The sequence below is a fragment of the Cuculus canorus genome, chromosome 6 (genome assembly GCF_017976375.1).
Source record: "Cuculus canorus isolate bCucCan1 chromosome 6, bCucCan1.pri, whole genome shotgun sequence".
NCBI classification, from domain to species: domain Eukaryota; kingdom Metazoa; phylum Chordata; class Aves; order Cuculiformes; family Cuculidae; genus Cuculus; species Cuculus canorus.
In genome coordinates, this window is record NC_071406.1 from 4,801,623 (window position 1) to 4,822,097 (window position 20,475).

The 20,475-nt window shown below is 37.0% G+C and overlaps 1 protein-coding gene across 4 annotated transcripts in view; it reads right to left on the reverse strand.

Moving 5' to 3' along the window:
* Window positions 1–20,475, reverse strand: part of ARHGAP15 (Rho GTPase activating protein 15) — a 329,586-nt gene that overhangs the window by 269,113 nt on the left and 39,998 nt on the right. For all 4 annotated transcript variants that reach the window (XM_054069943.1, XM_009558976.2, XM_054069945.1 and 1 more), the window contains 3 exons: window positions 11,413–11,487; window positions 8,103–8,164; window positions 3,606–3,693 (listed from right to left, as the gene is read on the reverse strand). In XM_054069943.1, the coding sequence (XP_053925918.1) occupies window positions 3,606–3,693; window positions 8,103–8,164; window positions 11,413–11,487 (225 nt within the window). The remainder of the gene's footprint in view (window positions 1–3,605; window positions 3,694–8,102; window positions 8,165–11,412; window positions 11,488–20,475) is intronic.

The following is a 20,475-nucleotide window of genomic DNA, read 5'->3' on the forward strand; positions in this document are numbered from 1 at the left end:
AATAATCAGCTGGAAAGCTTCTGTTTTGGAAAATCTAGAAATTCTGCACCAAACAGGATATGAGGTATCTATAAATATCATATGATACTTATGGGTATGGCTTAGTACGTAAAGCTTCTGCTGAAAACTACGTGCAAAACCCGTTCAGGTCCATTGAGTCCAAAACATCACGAACATCAGCCATTCTTCTGCACCTGAGGATCTTCCTGCAATGGGGAGCCTTGCTTAGGGCCACTGGGAAAATTGCTTAGAAATTCATTCTGCTCTAAACATCGTCCTGTTACATGGAGTTTGCTTTCCAGTTCATGCACCACCCAGAGCCACTGCAAGAGTGTAAGTTAAGGTTACTGCGAAAGCCTGAGTGCTCGGCGTCCTTGCTTTGTGTTTTGCAGTCAGAGCAATTATGTTGGATCAGTGTTGTTGGAGGGGGTTATGCTGTAAATTGATACAAGTGTCTGCTACAATGAAATCTTCCTAAACATGAATATGGATATCAGCAACATTTTCACTCACTAAATTACTTTGCAGATGGGCTAATAACCTGAGGTTAAAACAACCTCTGTTATAAACTATCTCAGGGAATAAACAGACTACTTTTTTCTTGGTCAAAAAGATCAACTCATAATAGAAATTAATGCTGCGAAAAAAAGAATGGAGCTGTGATCCATTTAGATCACAATGTCCTTAATTTAAAATAAAAAGCAAGTTATATTCCTATCAGTGCTAAAAAGAAGTGTTCCAAAAGCATGACCACAAATGATCGAGGCAACAGCAAAAGATAATTATTTAGCTACATGGGATGTAAACTTGCATTTTCAGTAATGTTTGTAAACAAGCTCATTTTCTGAATCTCTCCTCTGTGTGCTTTAATTGTTGTGCTCCAACTATTACTAATAATAATACCAGATACTGTGACTATCTTCACCAGAAAGCTATAGATCCTAGTCTTAAATCAACAGGAAAGTTGTTATAGTGAGTCCTACATCTGCATCTGCACAGAGCAACAACAAAAAAATCTTTTGAGCCCTAACTATTTTTTTCCATTAGAATTTTATTAAGGATTTTGGAAAAAAATTTTAAATCACCCTTAAAGGTTATCATTGGAATCAGAGGTACAATTAGAATATGTTTGCATTTCTCTCTCTCCTCTTGCCTTTATCAGAAAATACCATTCCTCTTATAATGAGGCTGTATTATTAGAAATTTTCACTTCATGTACAGTATTTAATAATTAATTAATGAATTAATAACATTATAATACAAAGGACCATTAATCTTTTTGTTAAGTCACATCATTTTCCTACTAACTATAAAAATACTTTGTTATACGTCATACTATCATGAATGAACATCGCCTTAATTTCATTATTTAGGTAATGGTTGAGCTGCCCTCTTTCTAAAGTAAACTACAGCTGGGAAAAAAAATAAAAAGATCAGTAAACAAATGATTTCTAATGAAGTCTTTCCGTATTATTTCGTTTCCACTATCAAAATTATATCTGGTTAAATGATTTACAAAGGAAATAAGAATTGCATTTGCTTTATCAGATGAGATCAACATGACGGTTTAGCATTTTTTTTATGTGTGAAATCTGTGTTTAGGAAATGGGTTATAAGATTTCTGAATACTGACAGCTCTTCTTTTTATCGAGCTTTACTCAATTTGTTTTTTTTCCATTGAGGATAAGTTATATGCAATAGGACAAAAACATGACTTCAACAGCTTTTTCTTACCTACTGAACATTGAATTCTCAGCCCTATTTTTCAGATCTAGCATGGAATAAACCTGCCTTTTTATTTTTTTTGCCCATTATGAGCAAAATATGGGATGAACTTGCCTGTGTTCTTCCAAACATAGAAGGAAGTCAAAGTAACCTCACCAACTGTGAGCACTGGTGCTGACTGAGACTTCAGGGAAAGGCACTGACTTCTCCTTTCTCATAAAACACCTTAATTGCTTGAGTTAAGTAGGTTGAGACCTGGGCCAGAGACATATTCTTCAGGCAGGTGTACTTTAGTATCTAAATCCTTAAAGAGCTGATGGGGATTTTAACCATGTGGAGGAGGGGCAGGGCAAAATCAAATCTCTTGCGTGTTGAATTTCCACTGGTCCGTTTATCACCTGAAATCAGTGTGAGGGCTTGCAAAGAGAGAAAACAAGAGCTAGCGGGTAGAAATGTAAGACAGACAGTAAATTAGAAGATTAGTCCTAATAAATTCACGTGAGATTTTTAAACACCTAGTTCAACTCTAAGGAAAACAGAAAAACATATTTTTTTTCCTCTGGAAATATATTACTTCGAGTTATAGTGTTTTCATGGCTTCAGAAAAGTAGTATTTTTTAGCTGTACTGACACAAACAGGATCAAAAAGTGCCAGATTTCATCCTTTACTGATTTTTATTGTTTCAGCTCTTATTTTTAGTTTTGCTACCACCCTCACCTTCTTCCTGAAAAAGCAAGGCATGAAAAAGTGTTTTTAAAGCTGATTTTATGGCAGGTGGAATTGGTAGATCAAGAAATATCTAGAAGAAAAGGTTTGTATCACCTGCCACGAAAAAATGGCTTATTGTTCATGACTCCTGCCAAAGAGAGCACCTTTGTGGCCACCCATCACGCCAATGGGATTTGACAGGTTTGATCAGGCCTTGAGAGCCTTTCACAACAGGGTTTTGTCAAACCTGTCCCTTCACTGCCCACAGTGTCACACATTCATCGAGTTCCCCTTTTGTTGTCCGCATTCAGGTTCGTAGGCTCAAACTCGGCAGTAACTAGCACTGAAGGGATATGCGCCGTTATTGCTCGCGCAACGTAGCTGTCACATCTCTGAAGACTAAGATCGGTGGTCTTTCCTTGGGGCACGATAAAAAGGTACTGCAAATTTCACTTTGTAGTAACTACAGCCTACAGAAATTGCATTAGCTGCATTAGATGGAGTCATAGAAATATTCAGGGAGGTTAGCGAGATATGGTCGATGTCACATTTATACTACAATAAAAAAATCACTTTGCTAACTTATAATGTTTTCTGCTTTGGTAACACCCGATATTAAGGTGCCATTTATAAATAATTTATTATTATTTATTAATGTATAAGCCACTTTATAGGATGGTAGATAACAACTTAAATTCATGTATTAAAGATGCACATACATGGTTTAATACAATTTACGTCTCACAATATCATTCACAACAGATTCTCATCGCATCATCTGTTAAGCATTTATTACTAATGCATTTTATAACATACTTTATAATACATTATTTGAGGAAGTAGCTGCATTTAGTGATCATTTTCATAAATAAGAATAGAGCATTTATAAATGGCACCTTAATTTAGAGTGGTACCTTCACATTACTGGATAGTCACTCACCATTTGTCTCACTTTGCAATTATTCTCAAAATGCACCTCTTAATAAAGGACGCACTAAAGTCCTATTTCTTCTCACACACTACATCTGATTAAAAGTTTATCAAGGCATTCTCCTTCAGCTGCTCTCGGATCTGTGAAGGTTGCCTGTTCAGTCTGAATTTGTCTTACCTAAACACCAAACTTTTCATACTGTTGTAAGAAAGCTGGTCGCATTACGTGTTGATTGCTTACCAGATTGGCCAGTGCTGGCTGCTTGGATTCTTTGTAAAATTCCATTTTCCTTGAAGTGAGAACAATCCAGGACGTGGTCCAGTTTTTCCTTAAAAATACAAATTGAAAACATGAAATATTGGCAAAGCCTGCAAGCAGGAGATAAAATATGCTGTGTTTGTAGAGATGGGTTTTATTTCTTTCTGTCAGAAACAAAAATGGTCTAAAGTCAATGTCAGTGATGCACTTCCACCAATGTTGGTGGAGTTATATCACCCTAATTATAGCTGAATGTGGCCCAACAAATTTAAAGGCTGCCTTTCTCTTCATTGATGTTTTAAAGCCTATCTGTGCTCCTTGTCCACCAAGGTGCCTCAGCCACAGGAAAATAGCAGAATTATTCACTCATACTTAAAGCTCACATATACTGAGGACTCCAAGAACTGGTGCCATTCTGGTAACTATTACTTAAATTAAAACTGAGAAGGTAAAGCAAAAATTGTGTCATTTTGATCTGACTATACGGAGCCTAGCAAAGGGTCTATTTTGAAAGTACTTGTGATCTTCCTCCTTGCCCTAAATTAAACATTTACAGGAGAGCAAGAGATAAAAATGATATCTGAGATATGTTTAGGTAGCCATTAAACATCAGTAGATCTTCTCTAAAGAGTTGTCAAACTGCTGGAGCCAGTTAAAATACACATAAATATATGAAACGGTGTCCCTGACACAGAAGGACACAATGAGGAACTCAAAAAAAAAAAAAAATGCTGTCATACATATTATATATAAGGTGATGTTTCAAACCAGGTTGTAATCATAAAGAAATGGATCTGATCCTACAGAAAACAATTTCTAGATGGAAATTGTTTGAGCCTCTGATTTGAAGATCACAATTTGACATTTACAAAAATACTCATAAAGCCATTATAATCTTTACGTGAATGGAAGTCACAAATCTGAACATTTTGAAACAAATGTGTGTGAAACAAGTTGTTTCACATGTGTGTTGTAATGTGCTAAAAAGGAAGGAGTTGTCTGTAAGGACACAAAGGGCTTAGGGAGGGGCTGCTACAAACACTTTTTCCTCTCTCTTCCCTAGTCCCCTTGAGTTGAAATAAAATCAAATATGTCTCAAACACATCCATTCTTTATTCTAATAAAACCTAGCTTTGTAAAGCTTAAAAGCTTGTTGGTCTTTTTTTGTGATACTCACTTCCAAATCTATCTCAAAGCTCTGCTGCACTCAATGTGCCATCAAACTGCACATGAGGTATAACAAGTGGTTTTTCTGTTAATGTCTTTCCTATGCAACATGTTTCAGTCATCGGGCTAAACAGCGTAAATAATATTTCAGAAGAAGCCCTAATGCCACTGGCATCATCAGAGGAACTTACACTTGTTTCAGTGTGGGCAGGATTCCACCCAGCATCACCTAATAATTATCCCTAAAATGTGGCCAAAAAGAGGAAATAGTGAAAAAAAGTGTCTGGGAAGGAGATGAATATGTCTGAAGAAAATATGACTGCATTTTTTTATACCACATTAACGAAGAAAAAAAGAAAGAAAAGAAACCCAAGAGAAAGATGTTGAAAGAAAGAGAAAAGAAAGGCTTTTGAAAAACACCTGAGTGTCACTGTTGAATACTTTACCCACAGAAGGACAATTTTCCTTAAAATATAAAATTTTCAGCTAGATTTCTTAATGTCATAACTATGGTCATCTTATATTAAGATCAGTTCAAATTCAACTAATTTACTTTTCAAGTATCTTTAGGAAATGAGTACTAGTAGCTGAGAATCAGCACCAAGGTAGTGAACACAAGATGTCTCTTGGTAACTAAAACTTCTGTTCTTTTCAATTTTCTTATTTTTTTTCTACTCATAAAACCTGCACAGGGGAACGAGTGGCCAAGCATGTTCTGTGCTGGAATAAACAGATTTTCCTATGAGTTGGATACTCTAGATTACCAAAGGATTAAAACTCTTGGGATACAGCTTAGATTCAGTACACAATTTATAATAAAATCTTGACATAAGCAATGGAGAGGAATGTTTCTGTGTCATGGCCACTTCTACAAGCCAGAGTGCTACTTGCTTCGGCTATTTGTGGCATCCCGTCATTGATGCCACATCCCTGGAGGTGTCCAAGGCCAGATTGGATGAGGATTTGAGCAATGCCATTCAGTGGAACGTGTCTCTACCCATGGCGGGCGGGGGGGGACGGCAGAACTGCATGATCTTTCAAGTCATTCCCAACCCAATCCACTCTACAATTCATTTTGACTTGGATGGCATTAAAAAAAAGAAAAGAAGTAAACAACTAAGAAATAAAAAGTCAGTTACAAGTCTGTCTTACATTATATCAGGTGACTTATTTTATGCAATTTTCATACTGAATTTTAAGGGGAGGATGTTTTAAATCTGTGAAATAATTCAGTGGTTTTGCAAAAGGCTATAAGAATTATGAAAGCTATGAAAATGTAACTGAATTTCAGTATTTTATCTGCAACAATATTTTTCTCCTGAATTTAAATTACCCAGTTCTTTTATTCTACATACTTTTCATTTAAAAAGTGACACTTTAAAATTAAAATGTCATTGATTTTGTGACCTAAAGATGAAAGGTTTATAAACTACATAACCTCTTTATCAGGTTGTCCATAAAGTCATCAGTCAGATTTAAAAAAAAATAAGAATTTTAAAAATGCTTTAAATATATTAGAATCATAGAATTATTTGAGTTGGAAGGAACCTTAAAGATCATCCAATTCCAACCCCTCAGCCATGGGCAGGGACACCACCTTCCTTGGACACCTTCTGCCTTTAACACCTCCAGGGATGGGGGCAAGTCTTGGTGGGTACACATCATATTTCGTGAAATACATGCAGTGGCCTAAGATTTCTAAAGTTCTTTAGAAAAGTCAGTTCACAATATTCTATTTTTTTTGCCTTACAGTACCAATGTTATCCAAGAAAACTCTTCCAGCTGATGAAGTTTAAGTAAAGCCAAAGGAGGAGTAGGATAAAATGTAGGCAGAGTAGATGAATCCTCACCCTCTGCCTGCGTAAAGAGCCATAAATATTGGTATGCAGAAAAGACCAAGCTCGAATTAACAGGATTTTGGGGTGGATTCCCCGGTAGCTGCAAAGGGGCTGTGGAAGGAGCCTCGGGAGCTGTGCCTGCGTTTGCATTCTGTCAAACGGACACCTGATGGCAGCACGTTATAGCTTCAGTGCTGCTCACAGCTCTGAGGCAACTTGAAAATAGGAGATTCTTCAGGGCTACTTAAAAATATAAGTGGCAGAGCTATGCCACCTCACCCCTGTGCCCATCTGGAGATGCTTTGTGCTAAGGGTAACCAACACGCTGGGGAGGTAAAACTCCATCTCTCAGTTTGTTCAGGGATTTGTAGCCGATGCACACACTACAGAGGCTTCTGCCGAAGTGGGGAACAGAGTACTCCTCATTTCAATGTTTTTTTTTCCAAATTGCAAATTATACCAGTTTCTGACAGCACCCGGCCACAGCCGGCTTGGCAGAGTGCCGACAATACTCTTGCTTCAAGTGAGAGGTTGGATTAGGTGACCTCCAGATTCTCTTTTAAATTAGTGTTTCTAGGGTCCTTGTGATTTAGCACTACAGAGGTATGAGATCTTATTTCTTTGCTCCTTTCTCCAGGCAGAAAATGCAGTATTTCACATTAGTCTCTCATTCTCGTTGCTAGCATATAGCTCTGGCCACAACCGTGATAGTCCTTTACAGGTATCTATATACCGCAGATCATAGCAAATCCTTCCATAGAAGGCAGCAATAATGTTCATATTACTTTTATAGACTCATAGAATCACTAGGCTTGAAAAGACCTTTGAGATCTTCAAGCCCAACCTTACCTGTCTGCTCCTAAATCATATCCCTAAAGCACTTCATCTACCCATCTTTTAAACACCTCCAGGGATGGCAGTTCAACCACCTTCCTGGGCAGCCTGTGCCTGTGAACCCTTTCAGCGAAGAAATTTTTCCTAATGTCCAGTCTGAACCTCCTGTGGTGCAACGTGAGGCCATTGCCTCTTGTCCTATCTCCTGTCACCTGGGAGAACAGATCGACACAAACGGTTCTGAGTACGCGCTAATCACTTTTGATAATCTTGCCTTTACACCCCTGTGACATCACCACATGGTGGGTTCCTATATCCCATCCTGGACCCCTCAAGCACACACTTGGCACCAAAACTTTGCGCATGGGTAAATATATTGGTGGTTTGCCTATTGCCTTAATGTTGTCCTTAGTATGTGTATAATATGCATAGAAGAGAGGCTAAAATTGACTCATATACAGTTACATGCAACGACTCTGTTGGCTGCTGTTACTTCATTTCTGGGATTGTAATCGTATATTGACTAAATATTGAAAGAATAGCTGTTTGATATTAGCAGTAATAGTAAATATATATAATTAAATACGCATCAACTCTTAGTTTTGCGACTGGTAAGTTTAGTCATGTTCACATATAATACCTTAATTTCTTGCCACCGTCTGCTATTTTAGCTTTTAGAAGATATCCTTCTTTCTCCACTACCTGCAAGAAAAAAAACCAAACAAAAATATGTAGTTTATTCGTATGAATAAAACCACGTAGTACAACCATAAAAGTCTGCATATATATAGTGACAAGGCATTTTATCACTAATTCTCAGTTTTGCCACCTGTTTCCAATACAGTCAATTCTTTTGAAAGTTTGCAAATGTTTAAAGTCAAGTAGTACACAGAACTAACCTCAAAAAAAAAAGTAAATTCTATGAACATATAATTCATAGCAAAATATAATTAATCCCAACCAGCATGGTTTAGAATCATAGAATAGTTTGGATTGGAAGGGACCTTAAAGTTCATCAAGTTCCAGCCCCAATTACATTCTAGCTGCTGATTTAAAAGAAACTTATGTTAATGCAAGCAAAGTTTCTAGCAATAAGTAAAAAAAGAGTTAAAAATATACTGTGAGTAAAATATATCAAAGCATCATTTCATATATTGAGTTCCAGGAGTCAACATTTTGTTAATAACTATGAGGAACACATCATACCCTTGTAAAAGACTCTTGGTTTTTGTGTTCTGAAGAGCATGTCCTGGGCTTGCTCTTTGGTTTTCCTTCATTGCTTTTAATTTCTGCTCCTCCACATCCCTGAATACATTTTCCTCAAGCCAGAGGCCCTCACCAACACTTGATTCTATGGGATCTTCATTCCTTATATAGCCGTGATGAAAGGGGAGGGGGTTCTTTGGTTATGTAAATTTATATTGAAAAATTAAAACACGCACAAACAAAACAAGATAACTGGGTTTCTGCCAAACCCGTTGACCTGCCATCTCATCAGAGCCAATTAGCTAAGGACGTCCCAACAGTGTCACTAGTGGGAAAAGAAACAAAATTGTGATTCAGAGTCAGAGTGGATCTGTTTTATCTTTTGAACACTACTGAGTCAGTGCCTGATCCGGATATTAGTAACTCCAGGTGGACTTTATAGTAAATTGTGTCACAAGGTGATTTTGTAACAATTTCAATAGAATTTTGCTGTCTGCAAAGCCATTAAATTGCTAAACCCCCATTCTTTACCACAGAACACAAGGATTTTTAAACCAAACATATCTTTTATTTCAATTATAAAAAATATCGATATATTAGCAGTGTTTAACTATTTCCATAGATTTTGTCTATTGCTGGTATACAGCACATAATGAAATATATATTGTGTACACAGCTGTTTGTACCTATGAGAAGGTCTGTAGACAATGATTTAGGTGACATTCTCAAATGGCTACATGAGGATTAGAGTATTTTCTATAATTTGTACTTATCTTATGCAAATTCCTGTCATGCATATCACTCCCATAGAAAACCCAGCGAGAAAGTATGTGGGGATTATTGTGCAGAGTCATGTCACTATTTATCTAGTGATGGATAGGTGAATTATTTGAGCTAAAATAAGACTTAATCCTCATCTCCACCTACTTACTTTTTTCCTAAATAATTTTTTTTTAAAAAAAATCAAACTTATTTAACATCTTTTGATATTTTTCTTCCCCTTCTAACCTTTCATTTTTATAACATGAAGCTTCTGGTGCTTGGCCAGGGCCAAAGCTTCCAAATAACATATGAGAAAGGTTATTCTTTTTAATATCTCTATCCATCTGGAAACAGAAATTGGGAGGAGAATTGGCTAGCTGTTCAAGCTGTTGATTGCTTCCCTGAATCAGACCCAAAATCTCATGCTTTCAAAGTTTACCAACCACCCTTCCCAAAGCGTTATTTTAACCAATCCAAAACTAAAGGCAAACAGGATTTTCAGCATCACATCTGAACCACCTCTAGTCTCATGTTTTGGGAAGATAAAACTCAGATGTGCTTCCAGACGAAAATGTTGTTGCTCAGTCATATTTTCCTTATAATTGTCTTGAGCTAGAATACCAAATCCACTAACAAATGCTGGGCATATAAAATATCCTGATATACATTACATAGGTCAAATCCATTTGTTTTAAATTCAACAGCCCAAAATTAAACATCTAAAAAATACAATATCATAATTTAATATGAGACCTCTGATTGCAAAGTAACCTTCACATATATTTATTTAATTGAATTAATACAGGTGGTGACTTTAATTGATAGCATAGTCATTAATTGATAATACGCACCATTTTCTCTATTATTAGTGTAACGCATATTTATGGAATTACAAAACAATTGTATCACAAAGACAAATATAAAGGTTCTTAAGATAACCCCAAAATTTTCATAACCTCTGTTTTGTGTGCTATATACCCCTTGTTTAACATCTCTCAATATCTCCTTTTTTTTGTACTATGTGTTCTCAAGAAAATACCTCCAAGATACCTCAAGATCAACTTACAACACTTCCACGAATGGATGATACTAGTTTTAAAAGAATACCAAATATATTTTAATCATACGCTCTGTTGTTTCTGTCTCAATAAATATCATCACTGGTTGTTAAGATGCTGCCCTTCCTGCACCTTTTCAGCATATGGAAGGTTGAGAAAATGACCCAAAATGCCCTGAAGAATCAGCTTAGAGAGAAAAAAATGGAACTATCATGTGTGGGGTTGTGTCTGGGTTATTATTATTATTAGCTTTTTAGAAGAATATTGAAGATGAGAGTACATATGTGTAAATATTCAAGTTCCTAAATGATAAAAAAACTGTCATGAGTTAACACTATTTGAAACTATGAGGAAAAGTAATCATCGCCATATCATATATAGTGGCTATATCTATTTTTTCTTTTAATGAGAAGAATTCAGGGCTTCTGAACCCACCTAATACTCAAAAGTTTGTGTAGGTAAAAGCATTACTAATACCAACATTTCTTTAATGAATATGTATTTTCATATTGATTTTTTTAAATGGAAGAACCTCTATGCTTCTCATTCCCCCTAGAAATATTTTAATGTTAAGAATAATTGTGTTAAACGTCTACTTTTAAAAATAACATTACAAACACATTAATATGGACAAAGACAGGATTAAAACATGGTCACATTCACATTCCCTTATACCAAGCATTAACGTTGATGAAACATCAGCCTAGAACAACTGATTTATAAGCAAAGTCAAGCTATATAAATGGTTTTGTATCTTTAAAATTATTCTTTTTATTGATTAATCAAAGCCCCTCAAATCCCTTCACATCTTGAGGCATCCAAAACCTCATGCATTTATTCTTTAGTAAAGTATGTGTAACATTTACATTATAAACTTTTAAAATAATAAGAGTTATTTATCAGTTCTAGAGAGTGATTTCTTACCGTGTGGTCCTGTGTACTAATGATGTCTGCAAGTGTTAAGTTATGTTGGGAATGATTTCTTCTATGACGATTTACCTAAAAAACAATGCAAGGATTTAGGTTAGAAAGGATTCAAATATATGTAGGAAAAGATGGACCAACAAATTTATTCCTGGACAGGCACTGGACATATTTTTGGACACCTGGCTTCTTTCAGTGCTTTATTTCTATGAAAACTGGTGTTCCACTGAGGTCTGCGTATTTGAAATATACAGCTACCTAAACATCTATACAGACTCTAAACATCTGTGCTATGAAAGTTCTTTGTGTTGTTGTATTAGTGAGTTTACCTAAAAATTAACCAACTGAAAAAAACCCCTCATTTTAAATTATAAATTTCCATCAGGAATCTCAAAAAAATTGCTTAACTGTTTAGGTGCTCTTAAACTCATTTTATAGGAATGGGAAAGATGCTAATTACGAGCTCAAGGCCAAAAAGCAAATCAATGGAGAAACTGGAAAATACGGGAAAATGCACATAATAAATCCAACACATTTAAACTGCTTTAAAGGTTATTTGTAAACTCTCCAAGACTGGAAGGCTACAGCACTAGTGGACTCTGATTCTGCAGCTTTTCCCAAGGATGAGTCCTTTATTTCCTCCTCTTCCCTCTTTTCCAGGAAGTCACAAAATAACTATTTGTGACTTGACTCTGGGAAACTATTAGATTATATTATGCTATTAATTATTAATATTAAATGAAAGTTTCATCATGAATCAAGGGTTTGGCACAACTCAACAGCATTTTACTTCCTTACAAATCTGCAACAAAGAACAGATTTCGCATCAGATACAGATACACATCCAAATGTATGCGTGTACATATTTTTTAAATAAAAACCTTCTAGTGTTTAAATTCTATATCAGTCGAGAATAATAAATTTTGGATATGGGATCCTGTAAAATTCAGTGATTATCTCTTTTAACTGAAAAGAAAAAGAAAACAAAGCCAACAAAATATAGTTTCCACTACTTTTCTCCATATTCGTCATAATGCATTCTCTTTTTCCCTATTAAAACAGAGTTAACTGAAAGTCATAATGTATTCTGTTTATATTTAAGTGTCTGAATATAGAAAATGTTCTTAATTAATCCAGAGGGCCATGCTCAAAAAAACAGTTAAACATATTATGATCCCATATTTTTCCTCCACACATTGCTTTCATGTTTATTTGTAAGCACTAACATTTTTAAGCCTCGAAATCTATATCCTAGATATTGCTCTACTCTCCTAGTCAGAGCTAATGAGCTTAATGAATTACCAGTTCTAAATTCAATACAAACATTTCAAAGAAAGAGATAAAACATTCTTTACAATTCAAAAGTTTCTCTGACCTATTTATGAAGAATATCACTTAACAATTTCATTAAGGGCGAGTAACAGCTGGTGACATGGCTGTGTCCTAAAGTGTTTTTCTCTCTTAATATTCTGCATCTTAAGCAATCGAGCTTTCATAAGAAATACTGTAGTTAGTGGCAGTCCCTCCTTTGGGGAGAAAAAAAATGTCAGACCACATTTTCTGTATTTTGCAATCTTGTTTTCAGGAGTGTCATGTTCCTGTTTTATTAGCATGTAGGGTAAACAAGAATGATTTGCTGATGCTATTGAGAGAACTTCTAAGATTACAGTCTTTCTATTTAGATTTTGGATGGAACTTAATATTAATGCAGGCAGAGGCAAGTATATAAATTCAAAATAAATTAATTCAGTTTTTCTTTACTGTTCAACAACCCTGAAGTTTCTGTAGCGCTTAAGACATGTAACTAAACTATTCAGGACTACATCACAGAAAGTCTTTCTTACCCAGATCCCCCAATCTAATTATTCCCTAACATAGAACAGAGCCTAGTGCCCAGTGATGCTTCCTAAAATATATTTTTCACTCATCCAAATTAGATAACAAGACACACCATCACTCCACAGTATCTATTTTAACATTCAGCTGCTCTCTCCAGGAATCATACGTGCCTGGTGGGGGCCCTATATGAAACTTTGTGAAGTGTACAGCACAGATCGGAGCTTTCCATCTGGTCTTTGGTTCAGTGATCAGAGCTTTAACAAAAGAAATGCTTATATTTGATATATGCCATCAAGAACATATCACCAGTACTAAATCCATCCGTAACGAAAAGAAAGGAGATAGTAAAAGTACTATTTTAGTAGTACTAGCAAATCATTAGTGGTAGTGCAATAAAAAGACAATAGTAAGATTTCCAGGAAACGTGAAAGGAGAAAATAAATATTAAGCTTCAGTTATAGATGATATCACATGCTTCAAATACCTCTTCACTGTATGCAAAGCAGAAACATTAAGGAAAACTGCACATGTACAAGGGGAAAGAATAGACATACCCAATTATTTAATATAACGCTTTTGCTAAAAAGTTGTTTCTCTCATAGGGAAAAAAAGAACGAAATTACATTGCTGCACAGCGCAGTAATGAGCAATCTCATACAAGAAAGTCTTAAAGCTCCAAAGTCTGAATTTAGTTATGGAAATACAACCAAAATGCATAGCTATGCAAGCCAAGATCAAACTCTTCTAGAAAAACACCCCAAATATTTGGCTTACGAGTGGAATGAATGGAATCTTCAACAAAGTTCCTCTTGATTTCTACAAGCTTTTTGGTTTAGAGGTGGGACTTCTAAAAAACGAATCAAAACTGCTTGAAAAAAACCTCAGCAGTTACAGGGTAATGTATTCTTTAAGACTGATTTTATAAAATTCCAGCAGGTCATATAAAAATTTGGTCTTAAATACATTTTGCAAATACCCCCAAATTAGTTAGTCGTATCACTTCCTTTATGATACATTCAGTTCAATGTTAAAATGTTCTGAGCACAACCTGGGTGAGAGTAGTCAATACACTCATGTTTCAAAATATTCACATTTTCACCGGCGTACCAGAATATTCAAGGGGAACTGAAGGCTCAATTATTTCTATTATTCAGTTCTTAATAGACAGACCATAAAGGATGACTTTTGAGATTCATTTTTCCCTATAGCTCTGTTCGATTACCCTAATAAACTGACGAAAACCCTATATAATATCTGTCACAAGTCCTCTACCTCAACTCCCAGGGTATGATGAAAGGCAAAGATTTACAGGAGAAGTTCGTGAGATCCCTTTTTGGGAAAGGCAGCTTATCAGCAGTTTTCTGATTTGATGAACGTTCTTCAGTCAGCAACAATGTCACCTGCAGCATTAAAAATCCACTCTGCGAGCGTTTGCAAGTCTGTGGGCAAGTCTGGTTTTGTTAAATTCAGCCTCAGCAGCCCCCCCCAATCCCCCCTTCCCTTAGCTAAAGGGTATCCATCTCCTACCAGAGTTATTCCAGCATCTAAGTACTAATCCATCATCATCCTTTCTACAAAGGCAAAGCCTCCATTACACATTCCTGGTATCACAGAGTGAAGGGACAACCATCTGACAACTGCTGTTTTAACACTGATGAAGTAAAATACAATAACCTGATATTTAATTTCATTACATTTCTTTCTGTGTTCCCATTTGTTCTTTAAATTCTCCTTCTTTTTGTGGGAATTCATCACCACTAACTTATTGATAGTCTCTTTGAATAGTGTGGAGTTGATTTAAAAAGAGACTTAGAGGACTGATTTGGATTTTATTTCTTATTAGAAGCGTATTTCTGACCCAATTCATCTAGTCAATGGGAAGCAGCATACTACTTTTTCATTTCAACCAAACCTATCAAAACCAACCAGTATTTCTCAAAAGGCCAAGATGGGATTCTCCAGTCGAGAGTACAGACAATTAGTTATTTCTTGAAACATCTTTCTGAATTCGCTTCTGTCCCTGAATAACTAAGATAATTGTAAGAAATTTCTAAGTGCTTTCCAAGATTATCAAATAAATTATTCACCACACGCTATTTACACACAAATGTCACCTGCAGGTAGCCTGGAAAAACTATAGTTTGTTCAAAGAAGCAGCACCTGGTGCAGTAGAGCTCTGTGTTGGAAGAAAAACACTGGAATGGCATCCACCTGCTGTTTTCTCCATCAGTCTCTCTATTGATCCATCAAGGAGAAGGTTCTCATGGAGGTTTTGTTGGATTTCTACCAAAGGGTGTCACTGTGTTCACGCTTTGACCTTTCTTTTTAGGAGTCCAACTATTGTTTTGTTTCATCCTACTCACACTGCAATCATGTACGTGGAGATTCCTTTTTAAACATCCCAAACAAGAAAGAAAGCCCCTACTGTTGAGAGCTGGCTCCTGCCTGGTGCTCCACACTGGACCAGATCCAGCAAAACACTCTCCAATGCTCTTAAGTGTTTTTCTGGATCAGGGCCAGAACACTCAGTTCTTTATAGGATCGAACTTACTGGTGGCAGCCTGAAAGTTTGCAATAAAATTACAAAGTAGTCACATAAACTTTTGTGAATATCATTCCCTCAACAGAGAAGGAGGGGTGACACCTGATTTAGTGATGTCTGTGGTTAGTTTGTTCCCAGTCACTCCCATATTGCAGTGGCAGCTCATAATTGCTTAGATAATCTTAACTAAAATGTATTACAGCATTTCTTAATGGCCCCATCCCTTGAAAGACACCTATGCAATGACGAGGGAAAGGAGAACCCTGCAACGTTTCATTCACTGCTGTGCTCCAAGTGATTCACTTTGCTTAAAAGATCCAGTCTTGGGCAGTATGGCGAGTCGGTCGTTATCTACAGAAATTACTTGGAAACCGTTTTGCTATGATATGGTTTCTCTACTGCTGTGAAATGCATTGAGAAAATCCCACAGGGCTCCCCACTCAGGGATGGTCTTTTGTCATCTCAGCAGATAAGGGGTTTCAGTCCATCCTCAAGAAATGGAGGCTGTCGAAAGACAGCAGGAGTAATCCCCTTCCTCCTCCTACCCTCAACCAACTGCTGTGGATGCTCTTGGTGCATTAAAGCTGTGCAATAGCTCAACCCAAGACCCCATTCAGCCTTGGGAACAGCTCCTGCATCCCAGAAGGAATTTTGCCCACAGTTGTGGCCACTGGTCCTTCCTGGCTTGCTCTAGAACCCTTCTAAAGCCATTCTCCAGAGGGTTATGTTAGAACCACATGTGTTTTATGTTTTTGTTTTTTTTTTTCCTTTGTGCTTGTCCTAAAGAGATTCATCAGATAAAAAGGCAATGGAGGCTATAAAGCAACGTAACATGACATTAGCTCACTCTGTTTGTTTAGGGATTTTTCCTAAGGCTCTTAGGGAGAGAAAAGCACAAAGCACAGGTTCAGTCCTGCCTCCACCAGCTCACATTTGCTCTCCACCCCCAGGTCCCCCAAAACTCATTACTACACAGGTGACCAAATGCTTTGCTTGGGAATAGGAGCTTGCATGCATGGTGCTTTTGTGTGCTGCCTACAGACCAGATAATCTCTCTATGCATCATTTAATAAGAAAACCACTTCACAGTCCTTACAGGTTTGATTTTGTTACATACGACACTCTCAGCAGAACCTGCACACTTAAGTCAGTGGTTGGAAAAAAAGAGAAAACGGGATTGCATTGCATTCTCCCTGCATGTCTCCCTTTAAGCACACTGCCCTCTATATTCAGTTCAGATCTCTAGAGTCTGGGAAAATAATGATAATGGTTTTATTTCCCTTGACCTCTTGCTCTCTTATAAATCAGAATCCTATAGACCTTTCCCACAGTGTGACGGTCCTCCTTCTTATTCAAGCCTAAGAAGGCAGGTATTTTATATCAAGGCAATTTTAATCACGTGGGCGTGCACCCTGGCTTCAGGACTTGCTGTAGACAAGCACCGCGGTGCTTTTACTGTGGGAGTATCTCGATTTCTTTAGCCACTTCATTCATGAAATAAGAGCAAAATAAATATTCAGATCCTAGTTAAAATTTCAGCCAGGACTGAACTGGTTCTCTGTGATCAGCGAATAAATAATCATGAGTTCGATTACAAAGCATGGTCTCTTTGAAACCACGTCACCTTCTTTCACAAAATTGTTGGAGGGATGCTTCAAATTGGGGATATCCAATTTGGGTTAATATTTTAACAAGGATGCCTACATCAGGCACTCTGTACTTTTCTCCATTAATGGCTTCTTGTTTCCCAGGAGCAGATTTTCCCTAGAGTGGGAGCCCTTTTGTTACTCTCTAGCTACTCAAATGAACTTTGAAATTTGTCCAATTGATCCTTGCTCTGAGGGAGTCCCAGCTGATGTAGTTGGCTTCATGTCTAGTGTTTTCAGGAGTAGGAAATCTGCCAAAATCATATGTGGAAGAAGAGACAGGCACGGAAGGTTCTTACCACCCATACGAGTTTAAGAAATCCTAACGCTGCTCTGAGTTTGACCGCAGGTGACTCAGATTCATACACCTGGGGATCAAACTATTGTAAAGGGACCAACAGCTGCATTGCCTTTCATCCTCAGGATTTCCAACTGGAAATTAAACTGGAACCTGGTCTCACAGGTTCAATACGCTTTAATTGTATTGAGTACAATACTCTGATTCAAGAACACATTTAAGGCGAGGCTTTTTCTATATTTGTACTAGTTTTGTCTGATAGAGCCTATAATGTGTAACAAAACGGAGCAACACGCAGACTGAGAGTATTCATCTGGCCATACATAAAAATATATCTTATCAAATAAAATATTTTTGTAGGTTTCCTATTAAGATTTTCTATTCATGATGCAGTTGTTACTTTTGGCTCACCATGATATTAGAATATATTCATTTTAACTACTGCATGTGTTTTGGTACAGATGAATAGTGCACCAGTGATGGAGGAAGTAAGGAGTAAAACAAGCAGGAACAAAACTGCTGTAGGCATCAGTAATTCAGTGTTCTTTGCCTCTGACATCTATGCATGAAAAAATGTGTTCTTTGGTGTTATGTCTATAAAAGGTAAAAGTAAATGTTAATACAGACAGAGTGTAATGAGATATTATCTTTTCATGCCCCCTTTGGATCTTAGAAAAATAAAGACAAAAAATGTGAGAATTCAGCTATGACGGCAAACCGTGTCAGCAACTCTGACCTGAAATTGCACCCCAGAACATTGTTCTCAGGGTATGGGGCAAGCAAAAGAAACCAAAAATGTGTAAAACTTAGTAAGTAAATGTGCAAAAAATCCAAAATAATTGTCTTTACAAAACCACATCCAGCCCATGCACTACAATCAAAATACACTCAAAAGCTCTGTCTCTCCTGAAAGGACTGTCATAACAGAAAAATCACAATTAACATTGATGTCACACTCCTGCAAGTCATCAGTTGCTGTACACCAGATAAATACCCTTGCATAAAATACTATTAATATTCCTAAATGAATGTTCAGTCCTCCCTAGTAGCCTCTACATAAGCACATTTTTTCATCCTTCCTACCTAATTCTTTCCTTTAGATTTAAACAAGCCAAAAACTCACCTTATGCTACTGCAGAAGCAATTTTTATTTTTGAAGGTTAATCCAACTCAGCAGGATTTAGGGATGGCACTTTTGCTTGGTCGTAGGCATGTTGGCTCAGTCCAGACAGCTGTTTGGACATTCTCCACTGGGAATCTTGCCCTCAACACCCACAGTTGATGCACATACATGGTCTACTGGCTGCCTACTTCCATGCCCATCTGTTCAGATGGCATGGTGCCCGCTCACAAGTTCGCTGGATCCTTGCCCTTAGTGTGGAGATGCCAGGCAATGATGAGCTTAGATGGGCAGCCTGCAAAATACTGAAAGTGATCATTTTTTTTCTGTAGGAAGTCCTTCCTCTGCAACGGCGCTGAAGCATGGACACCACATGCTACCCTACACTTAATAACACCTGTGGACATATATGTGCCAGAAGTACAGAGGGAGGGGGAAATATTTGTGGGGGGGATAACTGCAGAATGGAACAGCACACGCAAATTGCAACGATTCTTCTATCAGACTACACTCTACACTGTCAACGGCAGTGCAGGGATACCTGGCTAACCTGAACATTTTCATCAGGCAGTGGCAGATGCTGCCCAGGGAAGTGGTTGAGTCACCATCCCTGGAGGTGTTTAAAAGACAGGTAGATGAGGTACTTAAGGATATAGTTCAGTGGCAAATAGGTACGGTTGGATATGGCAGATAGGATGGGTAAGGACTCGATGATCTCAGAGGTCTTTTCCAACCTGGTGATTCTACGATTCTATGAAATAAACCAGCTCAAGTATCACACCAGCATAGCCGTGGCCACACGAACCAGAGCACAGACTAGTTTGCATCACACCCTGGGTTAGCCCGCTTCAGAGACACAGCTGAGCATAAACTACCTTGGGCACCACACGTCACTTGGTGACCACAGCGTGTGGAGATCAAAGGCAAATCATACTGAAAACAGTGTGAAACAAATCTGGACTTCTCTAAAATTGTTTACCTTCAATGCACATTCCATATATACTGTATTGCAGAAAATATTCCATGGGAAACAATGGCATGAGTAAAGCTAGATAGTAAAAAAGTAATTTTAACAAATATTTACTTTAATTTGTGTCACTGACCTTTGGAATAACAACTAAGTAAACGCTACTAGCTAACAATGGATCCTTCTTATAAAAATTAGTAGAGAAGAAAAGCTTCTGCTTCTATTTTTTTGAGTCCAAGAGAAAACTTTATTGCAGATATTTTCTTCCAAATGCCGTTTGATTAATATCAAACACATAACTATTTTTTTGTTTTAAGAAATAAGCTACATTTTAATAGAAATTATTTGAACAATTTTATATGTGCATACAGATTCCATGGTAATTTTACACATCATTCCTAGTTTCTTAGCTATCCTTCACACACTGTGTGGGAGCCATTAGAAAAGTTGCATGTTATAGTCTGTTCTTTAATTAGAAGACTGAAACTTCTAAAATAAGAAGGGAAAGGAAAATAAAAAAGATCTCTGAAGCAGAGGATATTTCCAACAGAGACTTCTAGGGCTCCTCCTTTCTACCAACACTCCTGTGAACAAACTATCGGTCTTGCAAACACTCATGGAAAATTAATGAAATGAGTTGTGCATACCCAT